The sequence below is a fragment of the Enhydra lutris genome, unplaced genomic scaffold (assembly GCF_002288905.1).
Source record: "Enhydra lutris kenyoni isolate GAN:26980312 unplaced genomic scaffold, ASM228890v2 scaffoldscaffold26, whole genome shotgun sequence".
Taxonomy (NCBI): Eukaryota; Metazoa; Chordata; class Mammalia; order Carnivora; family Mustelidae; genus Enhydra; species Enhydra lutris.
In genome coordinates, this window is record NW_019154110.1 from 3,976,060 (window position 1) to 4,002,728 (window position 26,669).

At 34.9% G+C, this 26,669-nt stretch overlaps 1 protein-coding gene across 1 annotated transcript in view; it reads right to left on the reverse strand.

Annotated features, from left to right (window-relative positions):
- Window positions 1-26,669, reverse strand: part of LOC111151808 (TAO kinase 1) — a 174,950-nt gene that overhangs the window by 47,914 nt on the left and 100,367 nt on the right. The window contains exons 4-12 of the mRNA XM_022510019.1: window positions 25,309-25,410; window positions 24,020-24,065; window positions 23,387-23,483; window positions 21,621-21,734; window positions 18,589-18,680; window positions 9,541-9,634; window positions 7,038-7,119; window positions 3,272-3,439; window positions 569-772 (exon numbers count right to left, since the gene is read on the reverse strand). Coding sequence (XP_022365727.1) covers window positions 569-772; window positions 3,272-3,439; window positions 7,038-7,119; window positions 9,541-9,634; window positions 18,589-18,680; window positions 21,621-21,734; window positions 23,387-23,483; window positions 24,020-24,065; window positions 25,309-25,410 — 999 coding nt within the window. The remainder of the gene's footprint in view (window positions 1-568; window positions 773-3,271; window positions 3,440-7,037; window positions 7,120-9,540; window positions 9,635-18,588; window positions 18,681-21,620; window positions 21,735-23,386; window positions 23,484-24,019; window positions 24,066-25,308; window positions 25,411-26,669) is intronic.

Genomic DNA, 26,669 nt, shown 5'->3' on the forward strand with positions numbered 1-26,669 from the left:
GAGATAGATCACAAGTAGGCAGAGAGGCAGTCAGAGAGAGAGGAGGAAGCAGGCTCTCCGCTGAGCAGAGAGCCCGATGCGGGCCTCGATCCCAGGACTCTGGGATCATGACCTGAGCCGAAGGCAGAGGCTTTAACCCACTGAGCCACCCAGGTGCCCTTCAGTTTTATTTTAAAGATATAAACATTATGGACAGTACAAGTCACTTTTGATCATTACCCTCACAACCCTTTTTCTTAAAAGACAACCATTATCATGACTTTCATGTGTATACTTAACTATTTTTAAACACTGTATTTTTCATGAAACTAACTTCAAATTATATATTAACATAGTGTTGCTATATTTCTTTCTTCTATGATTTTTAAAATATCCTTTTTATATTCTTAAAACATTAGTTTCCCAAATGCAGACATTATACTGGGAAAATAAGCCTAATGCCACTTTAAAATAAGTTACCTAATTATGTTCCAAACTTCTGAAACATCCAAGAGAATCTCCAAACTAATCAGTTGAAAAAATTATTTACCAAAGTTGAAATTTTTTTAATTGAAATGCAAATACTCACAGGTTTTAAATGGATGACAGAACTATTAGACATCACTGTGTGGTCTCCTTCCATCATATCCAGCTCACTCTTGTCATCTGAGGCATCTGGAAGACTGTTAACACTACTACTTTGGCTACTGGCGCTGATGGACATGCTGGGAATAGACTGATTACTTCCAACACTATTCACTGTTCCTGTCCGGCCAACACCATGATCTTGTTCCTAAGGGAAAAGAGAACTAGGTTCAAATATTTGTATCTCTTTTGAAATTGCTAATTATAATCACCTATCACGCTGCTTAGCACACAATCTTTAGAAAGAAATTTAGAGGTCTAACATGAGAAATTTCCTCTATTTGCCAAGACCAGGAAGTCTACCAACTGAAAAACAAACAAATAAAAATAATTAACAAGTGAATAACAAAAAGCCCAACTGTGTCAAAAATTTAGTTAATCAGTTATGGGTTATTTCCAAAGTATAGCATTTTCTCTAAATTGTTTGACATTTTCTGAAATCCATTTCTACCACACATTTCATGAGGTATATATATATGGAGATATTCTGGTCATTTCTCAGTAATTCCCATGGTTAAAACAAACCCCAATCTTTTTTCAATCCTATAAATAACCACTTTTAGTTGTTATTGTTGTTAGAGAGTGCTGGCATGCACATGCAAGCAGGGTGGAAGAGGCAGGAAAACAGGGAGAGAGAGAATCTCAAGCAGGTTCCACATGAGAGCTCGAGGCAGCATCTTAATTCCACGACCTTGATCATGACCTGAGCCAAAATCAAGAGTGTGAGGCTTAACTAACTGAGCTACAAGGTGCCTCTTAGTTGTTATTTTTTAAGGAAGACTAAGTATATTTTCCTTCTTGAGAAAATATTCTCTGGCCTACACTTTTTCATCAATTAATTTAAAATTGATTCCTATCTACTTTTTGTAAATTAAAAATTGCATATTACCTATACATTTAATCACACTCATAAAAATGCTTTTATGAAGTAACCAGGCAAGCCATGGTATCCGGGCACCAACATTTTAGTAGTCTTACCATACCAAGATTCTGTAAGATATGGAGAATTTCATAAAGACATATGGTGCATATATACATATGTATAAATATATATATGAATTTTTCTTACATCCTCGCCTAAAAGAGATGCTATTATATATTTAACTGCATTAGAATTTTATTAGTTTTACTTTATTGAAATATTTTATATATCTAAAAAAGCTCAATTTTCTTTTTCTTTTTTTTTTTTTTTTAAGATCTATTTACTTCAAAGAGAGAGTGAGTGTGGCTGGGGTGTGGTTAGCTAGAGGGACAGAGAATCCCAAGCAGACTGCACAAACTGTTGAGCCATACACAGGGCTCAATCTCATGATCCTGAGATCATGACCTGAGCCAAAACCAAGAGCTGATGCTTAACTGACTGCCCTACCCTTATTACCCTCAAAATAATTTTCTAATGATTACTGTATGAACTAAAAAACAAAACCAAAACTGTAAGTTAGGAAAGTCTTACATTTCACAGTTCATTAATTGTGTAGCACTATTAAAAAAGAAAAGTAAATAACTATTACTCCTGGTCTCAGAACGCAAAGTGATCACTCACTGGAAAGCAATTATTATTATTTTTAAATATTTTATTTACTTATTTGACAAAGAGAGATCACAAGCAGGCTCCCTGCTGAGCAGATAGCCCAATGCGGGGCTCGATTCCAGGACCCTGAGATCATGACCTGAGCCAAAGGCAGAGGCTTAACCCACTGAGCCACCCAGGCGCCCCTGGAAAGCAATTAAAAAAAAAAAAAATCAAAAAATCCTGATAGGAGCAAAGAAAACTGAAAATATTTAGAGTAAAAAAGATAGTTCAGGGCGCCTGGGTGGCTCAGTGGGTTAAGCCGCTGCCTTCAGCTCGGGTCGTGATCTCAGGGTCCTGGGATCGAGTGCCACATCGGGCTCTCTGCTCAGCGGGGAGCCTGCTTCCCTCCCTCTCTCTACCTGCCTCTCTGTTTACTTGTGATCTCTGTCAAATAAATAAATAAAATCTTTAAAAAAAAAAAAAAGATAGTTCCACAAATAATAAGTTCTATATGTATCTTTCCTTGTGAGGAAGTTCTGTAACATTTCTTCTGCAAATCTGTATTTCCATACTCCCTAAAAGGCAACATGGAAAGAACATGTGAGAGTGAGATACATGAATCTGAAACTATATTAACCTATGATGAGTTAACCACTCTGAGCTTTGCTTTACTCATCTGTAAAACGAGTATTTTAGAACTGTGCAGATGGAATGAAGTGATACAAAACAGCAAAGAATCAAGTATCCCTGACAGAGCACAACACATGGTAACTCTAAAGACTTCTGAATGAGTACTGTCAACTTCCATAGTGTGTAATTTCAAATGTCCCATGGAACCAGACAAGGCAAAAGAGGGTTCAGTATCCAAAAAATTTGATGGCGACTGGATTAAAGTTGAATAGGTTTCTTTAATAAAAGACTCTGCATAGCTTTACTGTATCAATGAGCACTACAAAGGGGTTGGGTTTAAAGAATGCAAAACCCTTTTCCCACCTGGGACCTTATAGGACCAGTGTTAAGAAAACATAATCTGGGAAGCACTAATACAAAACATTCATGGCAAGACAAGTTGCACAAGGAAAGAAGCTAATAAATAAGCAAAGCTCAATATCTGAATCATTTCTAACTTATTACCTCCTCTTCTTCCTGTGCTTCTACTGCTGGTCCATTATGTGCCTCCTGGAAAAGGAGTTTCTTCATCTTTCGATACTGCAGATTGTCCAGCTCTCTTACTGCATCCTTTGTCCTTTGAATGAGATCTATTAACACTGTTTCAGGACGCTCACGAAGAACAAACATGTGCTGGATAAGAACAGAAAGTAAAAGTCAGGTGGAAGCCTATTTATTTTTTCAATTAGTACAAATGTACCCCTTTCCCATAAGTAATCATGATAGATAACACATATAATCTATAGCTATCTAATTCTATTAGAGTTTTGACTTCTTGTATTTACCAAACTGTCATCTCCGGGCATACACTTTGGGCATACATAACTACCCCTGTACATTTATGGAAATATGGTACCTTTGTTGATTAACTGAAAAAGCAACATTGAAATAATCAGAGTCTAATTAAACACTAATAATTAAGTCTAATTAGAGACCTAAATAAGGGCTAATAAAGGTTTACATATTCTTAGAACTGATTTCATAGAAAAGGTATGTTCACTTCTGGGTTGTATTAGGTTTCAACAGGAATGTATTTCTGGTGAATTATGTAACATAAACTTGGATATTATAAGAAGTTCCTTCAGATGTTGGATAAACAATACTCTATAACTACCAGTTACTTAAAAGACATTATATTATTAGTGATTTTTACCACTAACATTTAATAAGCATAACCTTATCTAATACAGAAAAATAGAACAATTCTACCATCAGAATAATCCATATTTTGACTTTTTTTTTTTTAAGATTTTATTTATTTATTTATTTGACAAAGAGACAGATCACAAGTAGGCAGAGAGGCAGGCAGAGAGGCAGGCAGCGAGAGAGAGGGAAGCAGGCTCCCTGCTGAGCAGAGAGCCCGATGTAGGACCCCTGGGATCATGACGTGAGCCAAAGGCAGAGGCTTTAACCCACTGAGCCACCCAGGCGCCCCTTGACTTATTTCTTTACAGAAATTTTCTATGTATAAATTTTGTTCTGTGGCACATAGCATACAGATTGCAGAAAGACACCTTTTGTCTTGAGTTCTGAGATGTACTTGAATTCTTATAATACTTTTATAATTTTTTAGATATATTTATAATTTATAGAATATAAATTTATAATTTTTATAATTCTTATAATACTTTTACCTTTGTAATTTAAATTTCTTTAAAGAATTTTCTCTTTTGCCTTCTGATATTTTAATTATTCAAAAAACTTTTTTTTTTTTTTTTTTTTTTTTAACTTAGCTCCTTTTTTTTTTCAAGTGGCCTCCATGCTGGGCATGAATTCATGGGGCTTGAACTCATGACCCTGAGAGATCAAACCTGAGCTGAGATCACGAGTCGGATGCTTAACCGACCAAGCCACCCAACATCCTTTTATTTAGCTTTCTGACTCTGCACTTGTACCTTCAACACTTTCACAACAATTTTCTGCTCCTCAATAAGGAAAGCACACTTGATCCTGTCATGAACACACTTAGCACACAAGGAACCCTCACAGGCTCCACTGACGTCTTTTTTGTTTTAGATGACCTTATAAGAACTAGGGTGTCAGAGCACAAACTATTCAAAGTCCACCTGGGAGTACAACACATGTGCAAATGGGTGTTTTTCCAACTTTCTTGGTATAAAGGTAAATGATTCTATTACCAGGGGTTCAGGACAACCTAGTTTTGTTAGACACTGTATTGGCCTGACCATTCTGAATGCCTATGGATGCCTATGGATGCCTATGGATGCTCAAGAGGAAAAAGCTTCTCTACAGAATTTTAACTATACGATATTTTATTCTACTATCATTGTCATAAGTATTATTTCAAATTCATAAACATAATGTCTATGGATTACTTCATCAAATATTTATGCTAAAATCATTTAACCATTACTCTACTTCTGGACAGTTATTTCCAATTTTTAATTCTTTTTCTTTTTTTTTTTAGAAGATTTTATTTATTTATTTGAGAGAGAAAGAGAGCTAGAAGCAGACTTCCCACTGAGCAGGGGCCTGATGCTGGGCTCAATCCCAGGACCCTGGGATCATGACCTCAGCTGAGGGCAGATGCTTAATTGACTGAGCCACCCGGGCGTCCCCAATTTTTTTTTTAATACTTTATTTATTTGACAGAGATCACAAGTAGGCAGAGAGGCAGGCAGAGAGAGAGAGGGGGAAGCAGGCTCCCCGCCGAGCAGAGAGCCCAGGAGCCTGGGATCATGACCTGAGCTGAAGGCAGAGGCTTTAACCCACTGAGCCAGCCACCCAGGCGCCCCATCAATTTTTAATTCCAAGATAGCTTCATACATTTAAATTTTTTTCTATCAACTCTTCTTATGATAAACTGCAACAGAAATATAATTAGGCCAAAGGGAAAGAAGTACTTGATAGATAATTCCTTATCATTTTCAATTTCCTGCTATAAACCAGGAAAATTAATACTATAGGCAGACTTGGGATCTAATCACCAAATATCTGGCCCTGGTGGGTTGGGTTATTACCAAAACAGTTTCTTTTGCTTATATAAGGCAAGTGTAAGAAGCCAGTCAGATTTTTTTCTTTTTCCTGAGCCTTAGCTTGGTATGTATCACCATTTATGATACTCAATCTTCTTACCCAAAAATAATACATCTTAAATTTCTAAGTTTGATAGTTTTCTACATACAGATCTTGCTTATTTATCACTAATATAATTCCTAGCTATACTAAACATTTAGCTGCTATCTATTATGAGTACCTATTTATTCAGGCTTTCATTTCTGAGACTATGAACGAGTTCACTACCTAGAATCCCACAAGTATTACTAAAATTCTACTGTTCTTCTACATACTGTGGTTGCAAATACTACTACACACACACACACACACACACACACACGATCTTTTCAATTTCTTTGTATCTTTAACTGATATGTACTCATGAAAATAAACTAAAACTCTCTGAAGTTCTAACACATTCATGTAAAAATAGTCTATTTAAATCTTATAGTGAAAAATCACCAATCTTCCTTAGGGGCACAAGGAGAGAGAGTCAAATCCTACTTACTATTGCTTTATCTAGTTTTAAGAACTATATTAAGTTCAACAATATTATTACTGCTATTAATAAGATGGCCAAACTCCAAATGAATAATAAATTTTTGAGAACAGAAAGCATATACCAAAGTATTTAAATTAAGCAGTCAAACCAAACTCTGTAAACAGAATTTACATGGTTCTTAAAATATTTTCATTGCCAAGTTAGAAAAATATATTTCTAAAAAGGAAAGAGAAATATGATAACCATTTTTAAGTTTCTTTTGAAAGCTCTTTTCTCCCACAATATTTATATAAATATACATTTTTCTTTCATATTATTTTAATATAATATAGATGAATATATAAAATATGGCAGACATAAAAATTAAATCCAAAGCTAAACTATGTTTTACTAACCTTAAAATATGACATTGTTTCACATGAATTAAAATGTGGAGTTATAACTCAGGAATATTCTTACACATATAAACAATCAATTGGTACTATTTGGAATATTTATATATTCTATTCAGACATGGTAAAACACTTAATTAATTTTGAAAACACAAATCAAAAGACTCTGCATCTAAGAAAAGTTCCAAAAGAGAATAGTATATAAAATTAACGTTTCAGTAAAAGTTAGTAGAGCATACTTAATATTGATCCAAAATCAAATAAAATACATCCTTTAAAATAATTTCTTATAGGTAGAAAACAGACTTAGAAAACTAACCTTTAAAAGTTCCTCTGATGTAGGGCGATCTTGAGGGATTTTCTGGAGGCAAGAATCTACAAAGTTGCGAAAATAATCAGACCTATTGTAAAGGAAAGTATCAGTGAACATATTGCTATTTCCTTTTAAAACAAATCCACAAGAAATACAGAGATTAGCATCCTGTGCAAGGATGACATGGAAATTCATGAAGCGTTCATTTTTGAGCACTGGGTGTTATATATAGGTGTTGAATCACTAAATTCTATACCTGAAACTAGTATTACACTGTATATTAACTAAATGGAATTTAAATAAAAATGTAATTTAAAAAATCCACAAATCTAGACATCTGCCTATTCGTAGGAGGGGAAGTGGAAAAGGAATGATAAAAAAAGCAAATACAATATACTATAGATATAAGTCTATGAAAAGCTATCTAAACCAACCAATGAATCTTTATCAATTTCTAAGATGAATTCACACAGATGATTTAAAAACTCTGCTCCCATAATTTAAGAAACAAACAAGCAAAGGTTAAAAAAAAGAGAGAGAGAGGGAGAGAGAGAAAGAGAGAGAGAGGTAAACCAAGGAACAAACCCTTAACTACAGAGTATAAACTGATGGTTAAAAGAAGGGAGGTGTGTGGGGCAATGGGGGAAATAGGAGATGGAGACTAAGGAGTGTACTTGTCATGATGAGCACAGGGTGATGTATGGAAATGTTGAATCACTGTATGGTAAACCTGAAACTAATATTACACTGTATGTTAACTAACTGGGATTTAAATTAAAAACTTAAAAAAAAATCCTACTCTCACATAATTTAAATACCATAACTTGTTCTATATTGAGGCAAAATTAGGGAAGCCAATTTTTTCTTCTTTGCATTCAAATTGAAGATAACATTCTTTTCAATTTTCTTTTCTCTAAGCCATCTCCCTTTCTTGTCTGCCCCTTGGGTCATCTTCTATCTAGCATTTTCAGAACATCAATCTATTTACTTTGGAGGGAACAGTTTTATACCTACTTATTTCCAAAAAATGGATAAGACTTGCATTAAATCCAGAAAATCAATTAGGATACTTTTTTTAAAAAAAATATTTTATTTATTTATTTGACAGACAGATCACAAGTAGGCAGAGAGGCAGGCAGAGAGAGAGAGAGGAAGAAGCAGGCTCCCTGCGGAGCAGAGAGCCGGATGCGGGGCTCGATCCCAAGACCCTGAGATCATGACCTGAGCCGAAGGCAGAGTCTTTAACCCACTGAGCCACCCAGGCGCCCTCAATTAGGATACTTTTTAAAAAACATCAGAAGTCTGCAACATATTATTTTATACAGTGTTAATGATAAGAGTTCAGGGAGGAAGGCAGTAAGTAACAATTATTCCATCAATGTCTGTCTTTCATATTCAAATAAGATTTAAGTCCCTTATACGCAAGAATTCTTTTTTGAATCCCCAAATATCAAACAGCGTAAAGACAGTTTGTGTTCAATATATTTATTACTGATATGTACCATAATGCTAGACTGTGCCAAAGGATTCCTTCTAAGTATTTCTAAACACATAGCAAAGACCTACTAATGCACCTTAAGTATGCAATCATTAAAGAAATTAAGTTTCATTAACTTATACATCTATTTGTCAATTTAAAAATACTGAGTATGCTTGATATGCCTCTAGAATTTTTCAAATGTTAGACACACCTAAATACACTTAGGTACATACACTAAAATTTTCTATCACTGATAAAAACCCTAGTTTTCTAAAACTGTCAATCTATTCTCCATAAACTTCTTTACATAAATTAATTTAATCAAATCAAGGAAGTACCAGGAGACAGAATAACAGTATTCTGAATATAAACATCATAATAACAATTAGAACATCCCAAAGTTATGAATTACCTGATGATTCTGATAAATCACTTTACTTTTTTTTTTTTAAGATTTTATTTATTTATTTGATAGAGATCACAAGTAGGCAGAGAGGCTGGCAGAGAGAAAGAGGGGGGAAGCAGGCTCCCTGCTGAGCAGAGAGCCCGATTCGGGGGCTCGATCCCAGGACCCTGGAATCATGACCTGAGCCAAGGCAGAGGCTTTAACCCACTGAGCAACCCAGGCGCCCCCATTTTACCTATGTTTTATACTTGATAAATTATAAACCATTCCCCAATAAAATATCAATGTTTAAATTATGCTATTATATATTATATTTATTATTTATTATATAATCAGGATTATGTGTTCCTAAAGTTCAAAGAAAAAATAAGTTATGAATTTTTGTAAAAAGCAATACTTTCTGCTTCCATGTGGCATCATCTCTCCTTTATTTCTGAACTGAATTACATATGTTATGAAGAGCAGATATTAAACAGAAGATAAATACAAGGGTAAGATAAACAAATTTAATATCTCTTCAGGAAATATACTTTACCTAATTGAAATAAAATCATTTTGATAACATTATAAAAGAGTATTTAATTTATACAATGTTGAGTAATATATGTCTCAGCAATACTCACCATTCATTAGACTGTAGTGTAGGGGACTCATTTTGGGCTATGTGATATAAGGCACTCATTGCATTCATATTAAATAAAGGAGGCTTCCTTTCCGCTGTAAAAGAAAGAAACATTCCTGTTAAAATATGTGCCTGTTATATAAAGGCATGCAAACATTGTTTAAAATATTTGTGGGGGGCAGTTAGACCTGGGTGGCTCGGTCAGTTAAGTGCCCAACTCTTTTTTTTTTTTTTTTTTTTTTTTAAATAAACATATAATATATTTTTATCCCCAGGGGTACAGGTAAGTGCCCAACTCTTGATTTCAACTCAGGTCATGATCTCAGGGTTGGGAGACTGAGCCTCAGTTGGGCTCTGTGCTGGGTGTGGAGCCTGCAAAAGATTCATTTTCTCCCTCCCTCTCCCTCCCTTCCCTATCTCACAAAAATTAATTTAAATTTTAAAAAAATTTAATGTCTCAAATTTCGCCAAAAAAAAATTGCATGTGGAGCTCAAAAAACTTTTTCAAGTGTGTCAATTTACACTAAGTTGCTGGCCTAATGCCCCACCATCCCTAAATACTTTTGTATTTCCTATAAATAAGAACTTTCCTCTAAAGAACCACAATTAAATCAGGCCATTAATACTGACACATGACTATCATCTAATCCTCAACCCCATTCAAATTTCAATCAAATGTTCCAATGATGTCCTCTGTAGCAACAGCAAGCCTTGATCATTTCCATCAAGGAAAGTGTGCATCTTATCTAAAATTAATAAATTAACATAAAATTGTTCGTAATATTTCCCTATAATCCTTTTAATACCTGTAAAATGTGTAGTTATGTCACTTCCCTTTCCTGATATTGGTCATTTGTATCTTCTTTTTCCCTGATCAAGCTGGCTAGAGGTTTATCAATTTTATTTTCTCAGAGAACTTTTTTTAAGATTTCTTTCTTTATTTTAGTGGGGGTGGGGGGGAGCTCCTGAGCACCAGGGAGGGGATAGAACAGAGGTGTTGGGAGGCAGAGAATCCCAAACCCACTCCCCACTGAGCACAGAGCCAGTGCTGGGTTTGATCTCAGGACTTTGAGTTCATAATCTGAGCTGAAATAAAAATTCCCGATCTTAACCGACTGAGCCACCCAGGCACACCTCAGAAAACTAGGGTTTTTTTTGTTTGTTTCATTGGTTTTCTCTATTGTTCTTTTGTTTTTTATTTGATTCCTGTTTTGTTTTTTTTTCAAGTTTTTATTTATTTGAGAGAGAATTCACACGCAAGAGAATGGGGGAGGGACAGAGGGAGAAGCAGGCTTCCCACTGAGCAGGAAGCCAAACACAGGACTTAAACACAGGACCCTGGGATCATGACCTGAGCAGAAGGCAGATACTTAAAGCGACTGAGCCACCCAGGCACCCCACCTGCTTTGATTTTTAAAAATTCTCTTTGTTCTAGTTATTTTGGGTTGAATTTGCTCCTCTTTTTCTTTTTGTTCTTTCCTTCTTTTTAAGTAAACTCCATGCCTGATGTGAGGCTTGAACCAATCATAACCCCAAGATCTAAAGTCACTTGCCCTACTAAATCAGCCAAATGCCTTTTGCTCCTCTTTTTCTGGTCTCTTAAGGTGACTGCTGAAGTCATTTTGAATTATACAAGACTTCAATGTCCCTCCAATTTGGGTTTGTCCTATGATTATATTTGGGTTACATATCTTTGGCAGGAGCATCACAGAAGTGTTCTATTTTTCTCATTGTATTCTATGAGATGGTGCATGATTTTGAATGCTTCCATTATTGATGGTGTTCGCATTATAGCAGTTAAAGCTGTGTCTGTCAGACTTCTTCACGGTAAGTTTCTTTGTTTCCTTTTGTAATTAGTATTTTTTGAGAAGATACTTTGAATCTATATAAACATCCTGTTTTTTCCATAAAACTTTAATTTTCCTCTCTATTATACAGACTTGCAGATTTCTATTTTATTTTATAATCTGCTACTATCCTTTATTTTGATGTTCAACATGCCTCATGTTTGAGCAATGAGAACACTTCATTGGCTTTTTGACATGGCCCTATCACTTCTTAATCACTTCCTTGCTTTCTGGCACACTAAGATTTTCCAGGCTTATCTTGTATTTCCACACTCCAGACCAAGGTTTCCAACATTTTTCCAAGGAGCTGTGGCAACAGGTATGCTCACTGCTACTGAGGTATCACTGTTCTTATATCCTTTCATTGGACAGAGTTAGGAAACACATACACACAAAAATTTATATACATACATGCACATTCAACATGTTTATGAAACAATGGAGTTCTAGCTTTATCTTTTTCCATTATTTGTCACACTCTTCTAACAATGAGGAACCTTGCTCTTATCATGCTTAATTAGTATTTTCTTATTTGATAAAATCTCCCTGTATGTAACCAGTCTCCCATCTTTGCTACCACATTCTCTCTTAAGCAGATGTCTCCCTTTCCTTGCTCAAGTTTGTTGCAGTTTTTCATTGCTCAAGTTTTCAAACCCCATTCCAAGATACTCTATAGTGTGAACATTTCTTTATCCATTCAGTTTCTAAAACCAACCTAAACTGGGTCACCTCTCTGCAATGTGGCTTCTCATCAGTCTTTATGAGAGAAACTCTCTTCCTTTTGATTAGGAACACTGTATCAGGCTACCCCGAAACACAGATGTCCTCCTTAGACTCTGAATCTATATGATAGGAAATTCCCCCTATTGTCACCTCTTCACCCGACTTGGGCTCTGACACTCTATGCTGAGCCACCTCCATGGCTCATGAGAGGGTCATTCTCCCTAACTCAAATGTTGTACAAGGGTCAGTTGACTATATTGTTGAATTTGGTATGCTAATATTTTGTTGAGGGTTTTCTGGATCGATGTTGTTCAAGGATATTGGCCTGTAATTTTCTTTTTAGTGTACTTCTCTTTTTCAAAAGTGACCTTTTGGTATCAGGGTAATGATCTTTTGGTATCAGGGTAATGCTGGTCTCATAAAATGAGTTTTGAAGTGTTCCTACCTCTTGTAATTTTTTTTGGAAGAGTTTGAGAAGGGTTAGTATTAATTCTTCTTTATGTGTTAGAATTCACCAGTGAAATGACCTGGTCCTGAACTTGTTTGTTGAAATGTTTTTGATTACTAATTTGATCTTCTTACTAGTAATCAGTCTGTTCAGATTTTCTATTTCTTCATGATCCAGTCTTGGTAGGTTGTATGTTTCTAGGAATTTATCCATTTCTTCTAGGGTTGTCCAATTTGTTGACATCTAATTATTCATAGTAATCTCTCGTGATAATTTGTATTTCTGTGTTATCAGTTTTAACATCTCTTTCATTTCTGAATTCATTTGAGTCCTCTTGTCATGGTAAATCTAGAGAAGGTTTTCTGTTTTGTTTATCTTTTCAAAAAACCAGCTCTTAGGGGCGCCTGGATGGCTCAGTGGGTTAAAGCCTCTGCCTTCAGCTCAGGTCATGATCCAGAGTCCTGGGATCGAGCCCCACATTGGGCTCTCTGCTCAGCAGGGAGCCTGCTTCCTCCTCTCTCTCTCTGCCTGCCTCTCTGCCTACTTGTGATCTCTGTCTGTCAAATAAATAAATAAAATCTTTAAAAAAAACAAAAACAAAACCAGCTCTTAGTTTTGTTGATCTTTTCTATTGGCTTTTTAGTATCTCATTTATTTCTGCTCTGGTATTTGTTATTTCCTTCCTTTTATTAACTTTAGCCTTAGTTTGTTCTTTTTCTAGTTCCTTGAAGTATGAAATTATATTATTTGAGATATTTCTCAATGTAAGCATTTATTTCAATGAACTGCCCTCTTAGAACCACTTTTGCTGCCTCCCATACATTTTAGTATGTTGTATTTCCATTTTCATTTATCCCAGGTATCTTTATTTCTCTTTTGATTTCTTCTTTGACCCACTGGTTGTTACAGTAGGATGTTGTTTAATCCCCATATATTTGTGGATTTTCCAGTTTTATTCTTATAATTTTTTTTAAAAAGATTTTATTTATTTATTTGACAGAGAAGGATCACAAGTAGGCAGAGAGGTAGGCAGAGAGAAAGGAAGGGAAGCAAGCTCCCTGCCGAGCAGAGAGCTAGATGCGGGCCTCAATCCCAGGACTCTGGGATCACGACCTGAGCCGAAGGCAGAGGCTTTAACCCACTGAGCCACCCAGGCGCCCCCTTATAATTGGTTTTAAGTTTCATACCACTTTGTTGGAAAAGTTGCTTAATATGATTTCAATCTTCTTAAATTTATTAAGACTTATTTTGTGGTCTAACATCTGATCTATTTTGGAAAATGCTCAATGTATACTTCAGAAGAATATGCATTGTGTTGCTTTTGGATGAAAGGTTCTGTATATATTATGTCTGTTAAGTCCATCTATTTCAACGTGTTAAGGCCAATGTTTCCATGTTGATTTTTTTGTCTGGATGATCTATCCATTGATAAAAGTGGGGTTTTACAGTCCTCTACTCTTATTGTATTGCTGTCTATTTCTCCCTTTAGGTGTGTCAAAACCTTACATATTTAGGTGCTCCTGTCTTAGGTGCATAAATATTTACAAATCTTCTATCTTGCTGCTGGACTGACCTCTATACCATTATGTAATGCCCTTCTTTGTCTCTTACCACAGTCATTTTATATATTTTTTAAATTTTCTTTAAGAAAGATTTATTTATATATTTGAGAGAGAGTGTATGAGCACAAGGTGGGGGAGGTGGGGGGCAGAGGGAGAGGGGGTGGGAGAGAGAACTTAAACAGACTCTGGTGGGGAGCATGGAGCCTGATGTGGGGCTTGATCTCAGGATCCTGTGATCACAACCTGAGATAAAAGAGTCAAAGGCTTAACCAACTGTACCATCCAGGTGCCCCTTTACTTTTTTGTTTGTTTTTAGTAGGCTCCACGCCCAACATGGGGCTTGAATTAATAATCTTGAGATTAAGAGTCACATGCTCTACCAATTAAGCCAGGCAGGTGTCCATACAGTCTTTTTTTTTTTTTTTTTTTTTTTAATATTTATTTATTTGACAGACAGAAATCACAAGGAGGCAGAGAGGCAGGCAGAGAGAGATAGGAGGAAGCAGGCTCCCCGCCAAGCAGAGAGCCCGATGCGGGGCTCGATCCCAGGACCCTGGGATCATGACCTGAGCCGAAGGCAGAGGCTTTAACCCACTGAGCCACCCAGGTGCCCCCAGTCTTTGTTTTAAAGTCTATTTTGTCTGATGTGACTATAGCTACCGCACCTTCTTTCAGTTTCTCTTTACATGGAATATCTTTATAATCCCCCTTCACTTTTAGACTGTGTGTGTCCTTAACATCTGAAATTAGTCTTTCATAGGCATTACATAGATGGGTCCTGTCCAGCCAACCTATGACTGGAGAACTTAGTCCATTTACAATTATTATTATTTAAGGACTTTATTTATTTATTTAACAGACAGAGATCACAAGTAGGCAGAGAGGCAGGCAGAGAGAGAGAGGAGGAAGCAGGCTCACCACCAAGCAGAGAGCCCGATGCAGGGCTCGATCCCAGGACCCTGGAATCATGACCTGAGCCAAAAGCAGAGGCTTTAACCCACTGAGCCACCCAGGCGCCCCTACAATTAATTATTGACAGTTATATACTTATTGCCATTTTGTTAATTGTTTGTAATTCCTTTGTTCCTTTCCTCTTCTCTTAATCTCTTTTGTGATTTGATAATTTTTTATATTAGTATGCTTAGATTCTTTTCTTTTGTGTATCTACTATAGGTTTTTGCTTTGTAGTTGCCATGAGGCTTATATAAAACAACTTATATTTAGAGTAGTCTACTTTAAGTTGGTAACAACCTCGTATGAACACATTCTAAAGTTTTACATTTTTACTCTCCAAACTCCATGTTTTATGTTTCCAATGCCACAACGACATCTTTTTATCAGGCATATCCACTAAATTACTGTAGTTATTGTTATTTTGATTTATTTTCTTTTTGCTTTCTTCCCCTGAAATTTTATGTCCTCAACATACACTTTATAATCAGGAAAAAGTGGTAAATTTTACTTTTATAGACACAATTGTACATTCGGGCACAAAGCCTGAAAAACAACAAGTTAGGGAACTTTTTCATAAGATTAATTGTAAACAAACATATAAACTCACCTATGAAAAATCCTGTACTTTAAGATTTCTTGGTCATAAGACATGACCAAGTTATTTCAATCTTTATAACAAAGTATGAAAGTATTTCTTAACTATACGTACCAAAACCAAGGTCAGTACAACTGACTTACCTCTGTTCTACCTGCACTATAAGAACACACTTTGCTTTAACTCATTATCCTTAACTATTTAATTAATTAATTTTTTTTTAAGGATTTTATTTATTTGACAGAGAGAGAGAGAGAGAGATCACAAGTAGGCAGAGAGGCAGGCAGAGAGAGAGGGGAGGAAGCAGGCTCCCTGCTGAGCAGAGAGCCCGACGCGGGGCTCGATCCCAGGACCTGGGATCATGACCTGAGCTGAAGGCAGAGGCTTTAACCCACTAAGCCACCCAGGAGCCCCTAATTAATTTATTTTTAAAGATTTTATTTAACCTTAACTATTTTGGAAGTTGAAAAGCATAAAACAGATATATTTCTGAAGACTGCAAGTCTAATTTGCATTGAAAATCACGCCCTTTGATCTATATTGTCTAACAGGGTAGCCGCTAGCCACTTGTAACTATTCAAATGTAAATTTATTTTAAACAGTATAAAACTCAATATTCACTTACTCGACTGCAACAGCCACATTTCAAGTGCTCAAAAGCCATGCGGATACAGAACACTTCAATCACTGCAGAAAATTTTATTGGCCTGTGCTACTTACTGTAGGCCTTTCCTCTGAATCCAGAAGCAGGCTTAAAATGTAGTTCCTAACTTAGCACTTCATAATTCAAAAACATTTGTAAGTAAAATTTTAAAAAGTGATTATGAAAGATTATAAAAGCTGAAGATGCCAAAAGTATGACTAAAACTCTTAAGAATTTCTTTAAATGTCTCACTCATTTAAAATTATCTAAAGGCAGTTTCATTTTCTGATACTGCTTTAAGTGTAAATACTCTCATTGTGAAGAAAGTCTACTTTATTAGCTACAATAAAGAGAAACTAGAGGGGTTCCTGGGTGTTTCAATTCGGTTAAGCCTCTGACTCTTAGTTTTGGCTCAGGTTGTGCTTTCAGGGTCATGAAATCAATTCCCAAGTCAGGCTCCATGCTCAGCCTCCCCTTCTGCCCCTCCTTCTCAGGCTCTCTCTTCCTCTCTCTCTTAAATAAATAAGTAAATCTTAAAAAAGAAAAGAGAGAGAAGCTAGAAAGTCTGGAAAAATAAGCCCTTTCACAGAAACTGGAGTTTTCTTTCTGAGCAGTACAACTGGTTAATGAATACTTTTCTAATCAAATAAATATTAATATATATTAATAATATCTAACAGCACCATTAAGGTGATTTCACTATCACCAAGGGGTACATGTATGCATCAACCAGCCCAAGTATGTAAAAATACCCCATGGCCAGAGTATATTAACCAGCTTCTCTACATTTACACCCAGGTTTCTTAAGAAATTAATGAGGATCTACCTGCAGGAACAACTGAGGTTAAAAGAATTGAGGTTAAAACACTTTAAAATGGAAAAAAAATTCTGCAAACCTCAAAGAGAGACTAAGAGATCAGAAGAGAATGACATGATGGTATCTCCAAATCTGTCTGCTGATGCTGTCATACTTTAAAATAAATTAATAATATAGAGCTTGAAGGGAATGGTTAATGTAGGAATTATAATAAAAGCAAACATACCTAAAGATTATATAATTTTGGAAAAATATGAAGACTGTAAGATAGAAAAGCATGGTTTATAATGGAAATTATAATTTTCATCTACTATATAAGGATAAGCTTTTGATTTTTATTTTACCTCAATTTCCCTATTTACAAAACTGATGAACTCAATTTGAAAATCATTTAACCAAATTACACATGAATTTTACTTTTTTAAAAGATTTTATTTATTTATTTGAGAGAGAGAGAGAGGCAGTGCAGAGGGAGAAGGACAACCAGACTCTGCACAGAGCTTGGAGCCCAAGGCAGGGTTCAATCCCACAACCTCAAGATCATGACCTGAATTGAAATCAAGAGTTGGATGTTCAAACAACTGAGCCACCCAGGCGCCCCTCACATGGATTCTCTTTTTAATGTGTTATTTTTGATTTGTGGTCACTCCTAGAATGGTTCAATTAAATATTCTCAATATTTCCCACTTTTAAATAAAATTTAATGGAATTTTTTTTTCAAGATTTTATTCGTAAGTAATCTCTTACGAATTTTATTCGTAAGTAATCTCCCTTCATGGGGCTCAAACTTAAGAGTTGCATGCTCTACAGACTAAGCCAGCCAGGTGCCCCTGGAATATTTTTATAAGAAGAAAAAAAGGAAAGAATATAGGATGGAAAGGGGTAAACCTGGAGAATCAAGAGCAAGAAGATGGACATCATCTTCAATTACAGTGACAATTCAATTATCTACCTGGCTCACTTACACTGAGAATGCTAGTAAAGTTATGATGGTCCACTGACTTAAGCGTAGTTCCCTTTATGGGCAACAGAATAAAATGTGTGCATAAAATCAAATTGTTACAGTATGTCATGAAGCTTGACATCTAATTCTCATACCTAATTCAATGTAATAAGCATCCTAGGTAGAGGTAAGTAATTCGTCAATATTGTAGAGACTACCTACAGATAGTAAATCTTATAATTACAGACATATTTTAGATGTTTAACAAAGCCATTAAATATTAGACATAAATAATTAATACCACAGTAGAAAATTATTTTAGATCTAATTTAACACAGCAAATACACCTCACCTAATATATATAAAAATTACCAGATAACCAAAGTGAAAACTTTAATAGATTTATTGCTCCCTTTACTAACAGACATATAAAAAATAAAAAGCTTTGCTTTGGTACAGAGAATGAGGTAAAACACTGATCATAACTTACTACACAGTAATAAAGAACAATGCTTACCTAGTTCAATACACGTTATTCCAAGAGACCATACATCTACTTTGCCATCATACTGTCCTTCATCCATGGCTAAAATTACTTCTGGGGCCATCCTAAAACATAAAATGTCATTTAAAGTAAAAAAAAAAAATGTATACTATTCTTTAAAAATGTATATATAAAAAATTCTTATCTACATAGAGAACACCTGTGTGAATTCTAGACATCGCGTTTAGATAAGAATTTTTATAATGAGAAATAAATGCCCTACAGGTCATTAGGGAAATATTTACCACTGCATATATACTGTGAGACTCATTCTCACCATCTATCATTATCATTAAGCAGCATCCTAAAGAAAAGATGCCCCAGAGCAGGGTTGCATATTCTAATATTGCATAACCCTTAGCCCTTAGGCTAGTGACTTTTTTTTTTTTTTAACTCAGTGGGGTTTTTTGTTGTTGTTGTTGTTATTTTTTTATAGTTTTTTTTGTGGTGGTTGTTTTTTAAGAGACAGAGAGAGAGTAGGGAAGGGGCAGATGGGGAGAGAGAGAATCCTAAGCAGACTCCAGACCCAGAGTGGAGCCCAACTTGAGGCTCGATTTCAGAACTCTGAGATCATGACCTGAACCAAAATCAAAAGTCAGACCTCTTAACTGAATGAAGCACCTAGGCACTCCCCCTCAGGCCAGTGATTCTTAAATATTTTGGTCTCAGGATGTTACTATCAAAGTCTGATTTGTGCTTGAAAGATAGAATTTTTATCATTGGCACAGAATACTATCAATCGTTTTCCCTGCAGTGACAAGCTCACTGCATTTATTTTAGAAAATATCTGCCACAATAACCAACACTTAATAACCATAGTTTGTCACTCTTCCTTTTAAATAGGAATAGTGTTCCATGATAAAAGCGGCTAGGGCAGCTCACAACAAAGACAATAACACAATTATCAACCTTACAGGTGTCTTGGTTATAAAATGGAACATTAATTCATGTCTCTAATTAGAGTCTAACATTTTTGATGGTATTTGACTTGTATTTGTTGTTAAACATAGAAAGACACTTAGAACAATTGTTGATACTTTGGTAGGGCAGTCACCATATACCCGAGTGTGAGTGTGAGTGTGTTTAAGCTTAAGTGTAATGACATCTAAATATGTACCTAGTTCCTACATTCCAAGTACATTATAAACAAATTAATGAATATGTAAATAAAGTAAATTTTTCAATTGTCAATACCAGAGTATTTCCAAGATGTTTGTTTTTTTTCTTTTTAATAGAGGGAGGAAGGGAGGGAGATGGGGAGGGAGGGACAGGGGGAGAAGGAGAGAGAGAATCTTAAGCAGGCTCCATGCTAAGCATGGAGCCTGACATGGCGCTAGATCCCGTGACCCTAAGACCATGACTGAGCAGAAATAAAAAAACTTAGACACTTAACCAATGAAGCCACCCAGGTGCCCCGCAAGATTCTTTCAGATGTTGAAGTTTGGGAAATTACTAATTAAGGCAGAATTAAACAAGTAAATTTTATTTTTTATTGCAGAACTTTTCAAGACCTTTTAAATATCTAATATTCACCATTAATTTATAAATAGGAGAACCTATTTATAAGAAATATTTGCTCACAGGATCCTTTTAATAGAAGGGAAAGGGAGTCTACCTAAAGTAGGACATAAGAAATTTTTGGTCATCTAGAGCAATGGAAGAGTAGAAATTCTTCAAATTTTTAAATTTGTTTGCCTCTAATGAATTTATGAAAATTATTTATCCCCTTGTACATTTCTGAGTTATCTAAATTTTATAAACTTAATAGCTATAAAGGATATAATGCATAGCATATACTTTTATGCTTTATATGTGATTTAAAAATATTTAAAACACAAAGCTGCAGAATTAGCTCATTTGATTTATTAAAAAACAACACACTGTTGTATAAGCCAATTAGCAAAGCCAGTCTTCACTGTCGTATCAATCAGTCAAATCAGAATCACTTTCTGTTGGAAAAAGTCTGACTTCATTTTCTATGCAAGTAATATGTTAATGTGTCCCCATGACAACCATCTCAGTTACAAATTTTACACTAGAAAAAAAGAAGGGGAGAAAGATAACTGAGGAGAGAGAAAAAGCAAGGAGTAAAAGGGAATGGAGATGACTGAAAAGGCACAAGGCCTTGCCAAGAGTTTGTGTTCTGACTCTTCAAAATTTCTGTTACTACAGATTCTCAAATTATTCTTCTGGTGTTGCTTTGAGGCTTTTATATCCCAGACCACTGCATCATTGTAATATTCAGGCTGGGTAAGGAGTCCTATTTTTTATAAAGCAGGAGAGGGAGATTTGAAAGGTAGGTGGGAAAGAAGATATAGTGGACCTAAGACATCATTCTCTTCATATGGAAGAACATATGGAAGTTGAAGAGCTGGACAATTATTCCCTTCAAACTTGCAGACATTAATACAAAAATTATTTATGGATAAAACAGAGGATGCCTAGAATTTGCTTAAAAATAATGGCGGGGGCAGGGAGGAGACAAAAATGAGTACATACAGCAGGAATGGCCATGAGATATTGTTACTGGGCTGGGTGACTGATATGCAAGGTTTCATTATACTTTTGTCTACTTTTATGTGTATTTGAAATTCTCCATAATAAAAAATAAAACCAGAAAACTCCATATCAGCCATCAGTCTTCCTTCCGGTACTCTTAGTCTGAAGGTACTAATATATGGTAAATAAAAATATAAAGAAAACACACAAATTTCCACTTAGCATTTCCGTATTCTCCTCACTTGGAATTTCACTGAATTTTTTTACTCCCACACCCAAAATATGATGCAGGTTATAATACAGAAGAAAATGTCAAAGGGACAAATGAAAAAAACAGGAGATGTAAGGGCAGCACTCCAAATCTATATCTGAAACTAACTATGCTTAAAGTTAAAATGTCCACAATAGCATTATATTACAAGAAAAAGATAAGACATCTGAAAAAGTATAATCACACATTTCCTATTTCAATCATGAGGATCAATAGCAAATAGGATTATTCTTACCAATATGGCGTTCCCACAAAAGAATTGGCAGGAGATGCCATGGAAGCTGATCCAAAGTCAGCAAGTTTCACCTGGCCTGGTTCTGTCAGAAGGATATTTCCTGCTTTGATATCTCTGGGTTTAAGGAACACAGAAAATTATTTCTCTTTTGTTCATTAGACTGTGTTGAAAATGATAAAAATCAAGTAAAGTTTTACAATAGGGAAGGAAAAATCAAAGTAATTAAGTCCTAGGATAATTTCTAAATTAGGATAATGAGAATTAAGATCCAAAAGCAAAAAATAGAGAAGTGATATAAATATACAGTGATAATTTTCTTCTCTAAAAGACAAAATAGCACTAAAGACAAAAGACAGAAAATCAAGTAATTAGAGCATAGTCTATACTTGAGTTCCTGTTTATTGATACAAATAATGGTTTTAAAAATAGAGTTTAATTAGCTGATGAGTCCTTCATAATTTTAAGATTTCTGAGTGTACCATGTAAAGTTAAAAAAAGATCTAATACCCCAAATTTGGTTTTTTTTTTTGAAGGTTATTCTTATCATTTCCAAACCTTACCATAGTTCTCCTAACTAAACATGAAATAAAACTGAAACACATGGATAATGTAGTATCTAATGGGTTTTATTTTTAATTTACTTTCAAGCTTACTTTTTAAAATTAGCAAACATATTATCCATGCAAAATAAGAATATTATGGATATTTATATAATAGGATGGTATGCCCAATTGGTACCATAACATACATTTAACTTTTCCAAAAACAAAAACAAAAACCCCCCAAACCAAAACACCAACCAAAAAGCAACCAAAAAAACTCCAACCAAATTTCCAAGCACTTGTCAATTCTAACTATAGTATTGTAATGGATATAATATTAAATAAATCTTTTTCCTTCTATTTGCTTTTTAAATGAGAAGAGGTATTTTGAGGCTGATAAGACCTTAGGTTCTAATTCCAACTCTTCCATTCACTTATTTGTTAGCATGTAGACTTCTCTTGGACCTTACTATCCTCGTCTTAAAAAAAATGGTAAGCCATTTAGCTCACAATGACTCTACTATATAGTTTAATATATACTGCCTGGTTCACAAGCTAGTTTCCTTTTAAAATAATCAAAACCTGTATCAATGCTAAAAATGCATTATAAAATAGTTTACTCTTAACGTTACTATCCATTATTAGGGATCATCAAGGATTAATACTCAAAAGTACAGAGTGTTAAGTCCATGTCATGGGATCAATGGCACAAAACTGGCCTATCAATTACCAGAAACGCAAAAGACCAAAGTCTAGTTCTAATCTAGTCTGGCTTTGTAAACTTCAGAAAAATTAGTCATAAACTGGGGCATTGCTTTATCTGTACCATGAAAAAAGTAAGACTACATAATTCCTAATGTCTTTTCCATATACCAAATTAAATATTCTACAATTATATTCCTACCACAAATCTATAAAGTGCAGAAATGTCAGAAAGCCCAGCACCACATGTAGACAAAGATAAAACTGATCCTAAAAGGAAAATTAAAATTTAACTTTGAATTAAATCTTTTATCATTATAGAAAAAAAACAAACAACTGATTCTAAAAGGAGATCAAATGTACTGGCATGTTTGCAGGACAACCTAAAAACTGAGTTTATAAGATTCTGAAATACTTTTATTTGGCTATAACCAACAAAACTTTTAGTGTTAATAAGTTCTATGGTTGATAAACCCAGTAAGTCACTTGCTGTTAATACATGATAATTGTCAAAGCACTTACCTATGGATCATGGTATGAGAATGTAAGTAGGCTAATCCCTGGAGAGCACCATGTGTAATTGCTGCTATTTCCACTTCTTGTAATGGCTTTTTGTGAACTTAAAATAAGAATTTATGGGAAAATAATTACTACACAGAATATTTTTGTTTAAAAAAATAAACATCTAATATTTCAGGCAATTTTGAAAAACTAACATTTAGTGAGAAGATTTGCTTCCCAAAACAATAAAACAAGGCTACTGAAACTTATAACTGGAATTACAGTTGTGCCTAACTCTTAAAGTATATAGCTCACAGCCAATTTCCCTCTAAGCTAACATTCAACAATTAGTTGATTATAAAAACAAAAATAACAAAAGACAAGTTTTCCCTTTATTCTCATACATCTTCATTCTGAACAGAAGGTATAGGTTAAGCTAAACGACAAAGAATGAAGAAAAATGCTTGTTAAGTTATAAGAAAATTCACCTATTTTATGCTACTATAGGACAGTGCATACCATGATGAGAATCTAGAAAAGGCAAAGGTTTTTACTCTTTCTGGAAAGTTTTTACATTATTTAAGAAAATCTTACAGAATTCTCATTATATTTTTGCTAATACTTTTTTTTCCTGAATAATTAAAGGAAACCTACCTTCCAGTAAATCTGAAGCAGATCCTAAACAATATTCCATTACCAGCTACATGGGAAGAAAAATTGTAAAAGCACTAAATTAGTAAAAAGATTCTATTTGAGATAAAATAAATTCACCAAGGAGATTAAGAAGACAGCCTGAAGTAAAATAAAGCTAGTCATCATTTACCTTAAAAAATAAGTATTTATGTATTTAGTAATTTCTTAAATGATAAAGTCAATAATACATTAATCTTTTATGCCAATACACAATCACTTGTACAAGATGTATATTTCATCTATAATTACTAACTAAAACTATAAAGGAATATAATTACATTGTTCTAACTATTAGGAAATGGAAAACTGTCCTCTGGATTTATATGTACAAAGGTCAGGTTACAGTTTAAATGCTTCCTTGAAGCAAATACAGAGGACTTCCTGTGTGCTAGATATTTTATACATATTAACTAATTTAATCCTCACAACCACCTTATAAAGTAGGCCCTATTATTATCCATTTCTGTTAAAAGAAAATTTACTCTTCTTTCTTTTTTTTGTTTTTTAAGATTTTATATATTTATTTATTTGAGAGAGAGAGAGACAGAGCAACAGAAAGATAGCACAAATGGGGAGGAGAGGGAGAAGCAGGTTCGCTGCTGAACAGGGAGTCCGATGTAGGGCTCAATCCCAGGACCCTGAGATCATGACCTGAGTTGAAGGTAGACACTTAACTGCTGAGCCATCCAGGCACCCTGAAAACTTACTCTTTAAAGATAGAGTTATTATGCCTATACCACTGTTGGAATACTACCTTGTCACTTTAATGGGAAAAAGAGAAAATTAATCTCCACTTGTTGTAATAAAGTGTCTCAGTTTTCTACCATTAGTATTATTCAGCCAAAGAATTATAATCAGTACATATTTCACCAAAATTTACCAAATCTGTGTGGTTAAATAGATTACAACATATTTATGTCAAAAAGATATGCTAACTTTTATCCTCAAATAATAGGATTATTGTACAATGCTTGATAAACCATATGAAAAATGATGTTACTAAAAAATGTCAGAGAACATTTTACCACGCACATAAAGGTCAGCCAAATCTCTGCAGTAAACCTGTACAAGTGCTATTATCTCTTATTGCCAAGGAGTTCTAAGAAAAGCTTCTCTTCCTCACTCAGTATGAAACTAACATTTCAAGGTGTTTTTGAATGGATTTACACAACCATTTTGAGACATTCTTGAATTAATTCATTCTAAACCAGTAGCAACAAAATTATAGCAAGGAGAGGGCAAACACCTACCCATGCTGTGTGCTCACGTAAATAGCAGCCTTTGTATTCTATACTGTTGGGATGTTTTATTCTTTGTAGAAACTTGACTTCCTTAATAATATCCTGCCATTTCTGTCGGGGGGGGGGATAAAGAAAAGAATTATGAACAGTTGCTTTTCCTTAGAAAGTTATGTAAGAAAAAAGTAATTACTAGCTTAAGCAGGGTTAATGAAAACATACAACTTTGTTTTATTTTAATACTTAATAGCAAACTAATAAATTTAAAAGTAATTTCATTTATATAGTTTAAACTCAATTCATAATTTATAAAGTTATTTTATTCAAGGCAGAAACATTTCAGTTTGATAAAATTTATCATCAATGAGTCTCATTAAAATTTTACCATCACACACCAAGCATGTTGATGAAAACTATATACTACAGTGATTTCTCTCCATTAGTTCAACTTCCCCCTTTTTGTTTTTTTTTCTATTTTACTTATTGTAAGTAAAGTAAACTTATTGTAAGTACTTACTTATTGAGGGGGTGAGAGAGAGAGCAAGAATAGGGGGAAGGAGAAGCAGACCCCTCTCTGAGCAGGGAGCCTGACATGGGGCTCAATCCCAGGACTCTGGGATCATGACTTGAGCCAAAGGCAGATGGTTAACTGACTGAGCCACCCAAGCAACCCCCCCACTTTTTTTTTTTTTTTTTTAAGATTTTACTCAAAATGGCTGGAAGACCTAAATGTGAGACAGGAATCCATCAAAATTCTGGAAGAAAACACAGGCCCAGCAACCTCTTTGACCTTGGCTACAGTAACTTCTGGCTAGACACATCTCCAAAAGCAAGAGAAACAAAGGTAAAAACGAACTATTAGGACTTATCAAGATTTTTGCACACCAAAGCGAACAGTGGACAAAACCAAAAGACAACCTACAGAATGGGAGAAGATATTTGCAAATGTCTTATCAGATAAAGGGTTAGTATCCAAAATCTATAAAGAACTTATCAAACTCAATACCCAAAGAACAAATAATCCAATCAAGAAATGGGCAGAGGACACAAACAGACATTTCTCCAAAGACATACAAATGGCCAACAGACACATGAAAAAATACTCAACATCACTTGGTATCAGGGAAATACAAATCAAAACCACAATGCAATACCACTTCATACCAGTCAGGATCTCTAAAATTAACATGTCAGGGGGCGCCTGGGTGGCTCAGTTGGTTAAGCGACTGCCTTCAGCTCAGGTCATGATCCTGGAGTCCCGGGATCGAGTCCCGCATCGGGCTCCCAGCTCCACGGGGAGTCTGCTTCTCCCTCTGACCTTCTCCTCGCTCATGCTCTCTCTCACTGTCTCTCTCTCTCTCTCTCTCAAATAA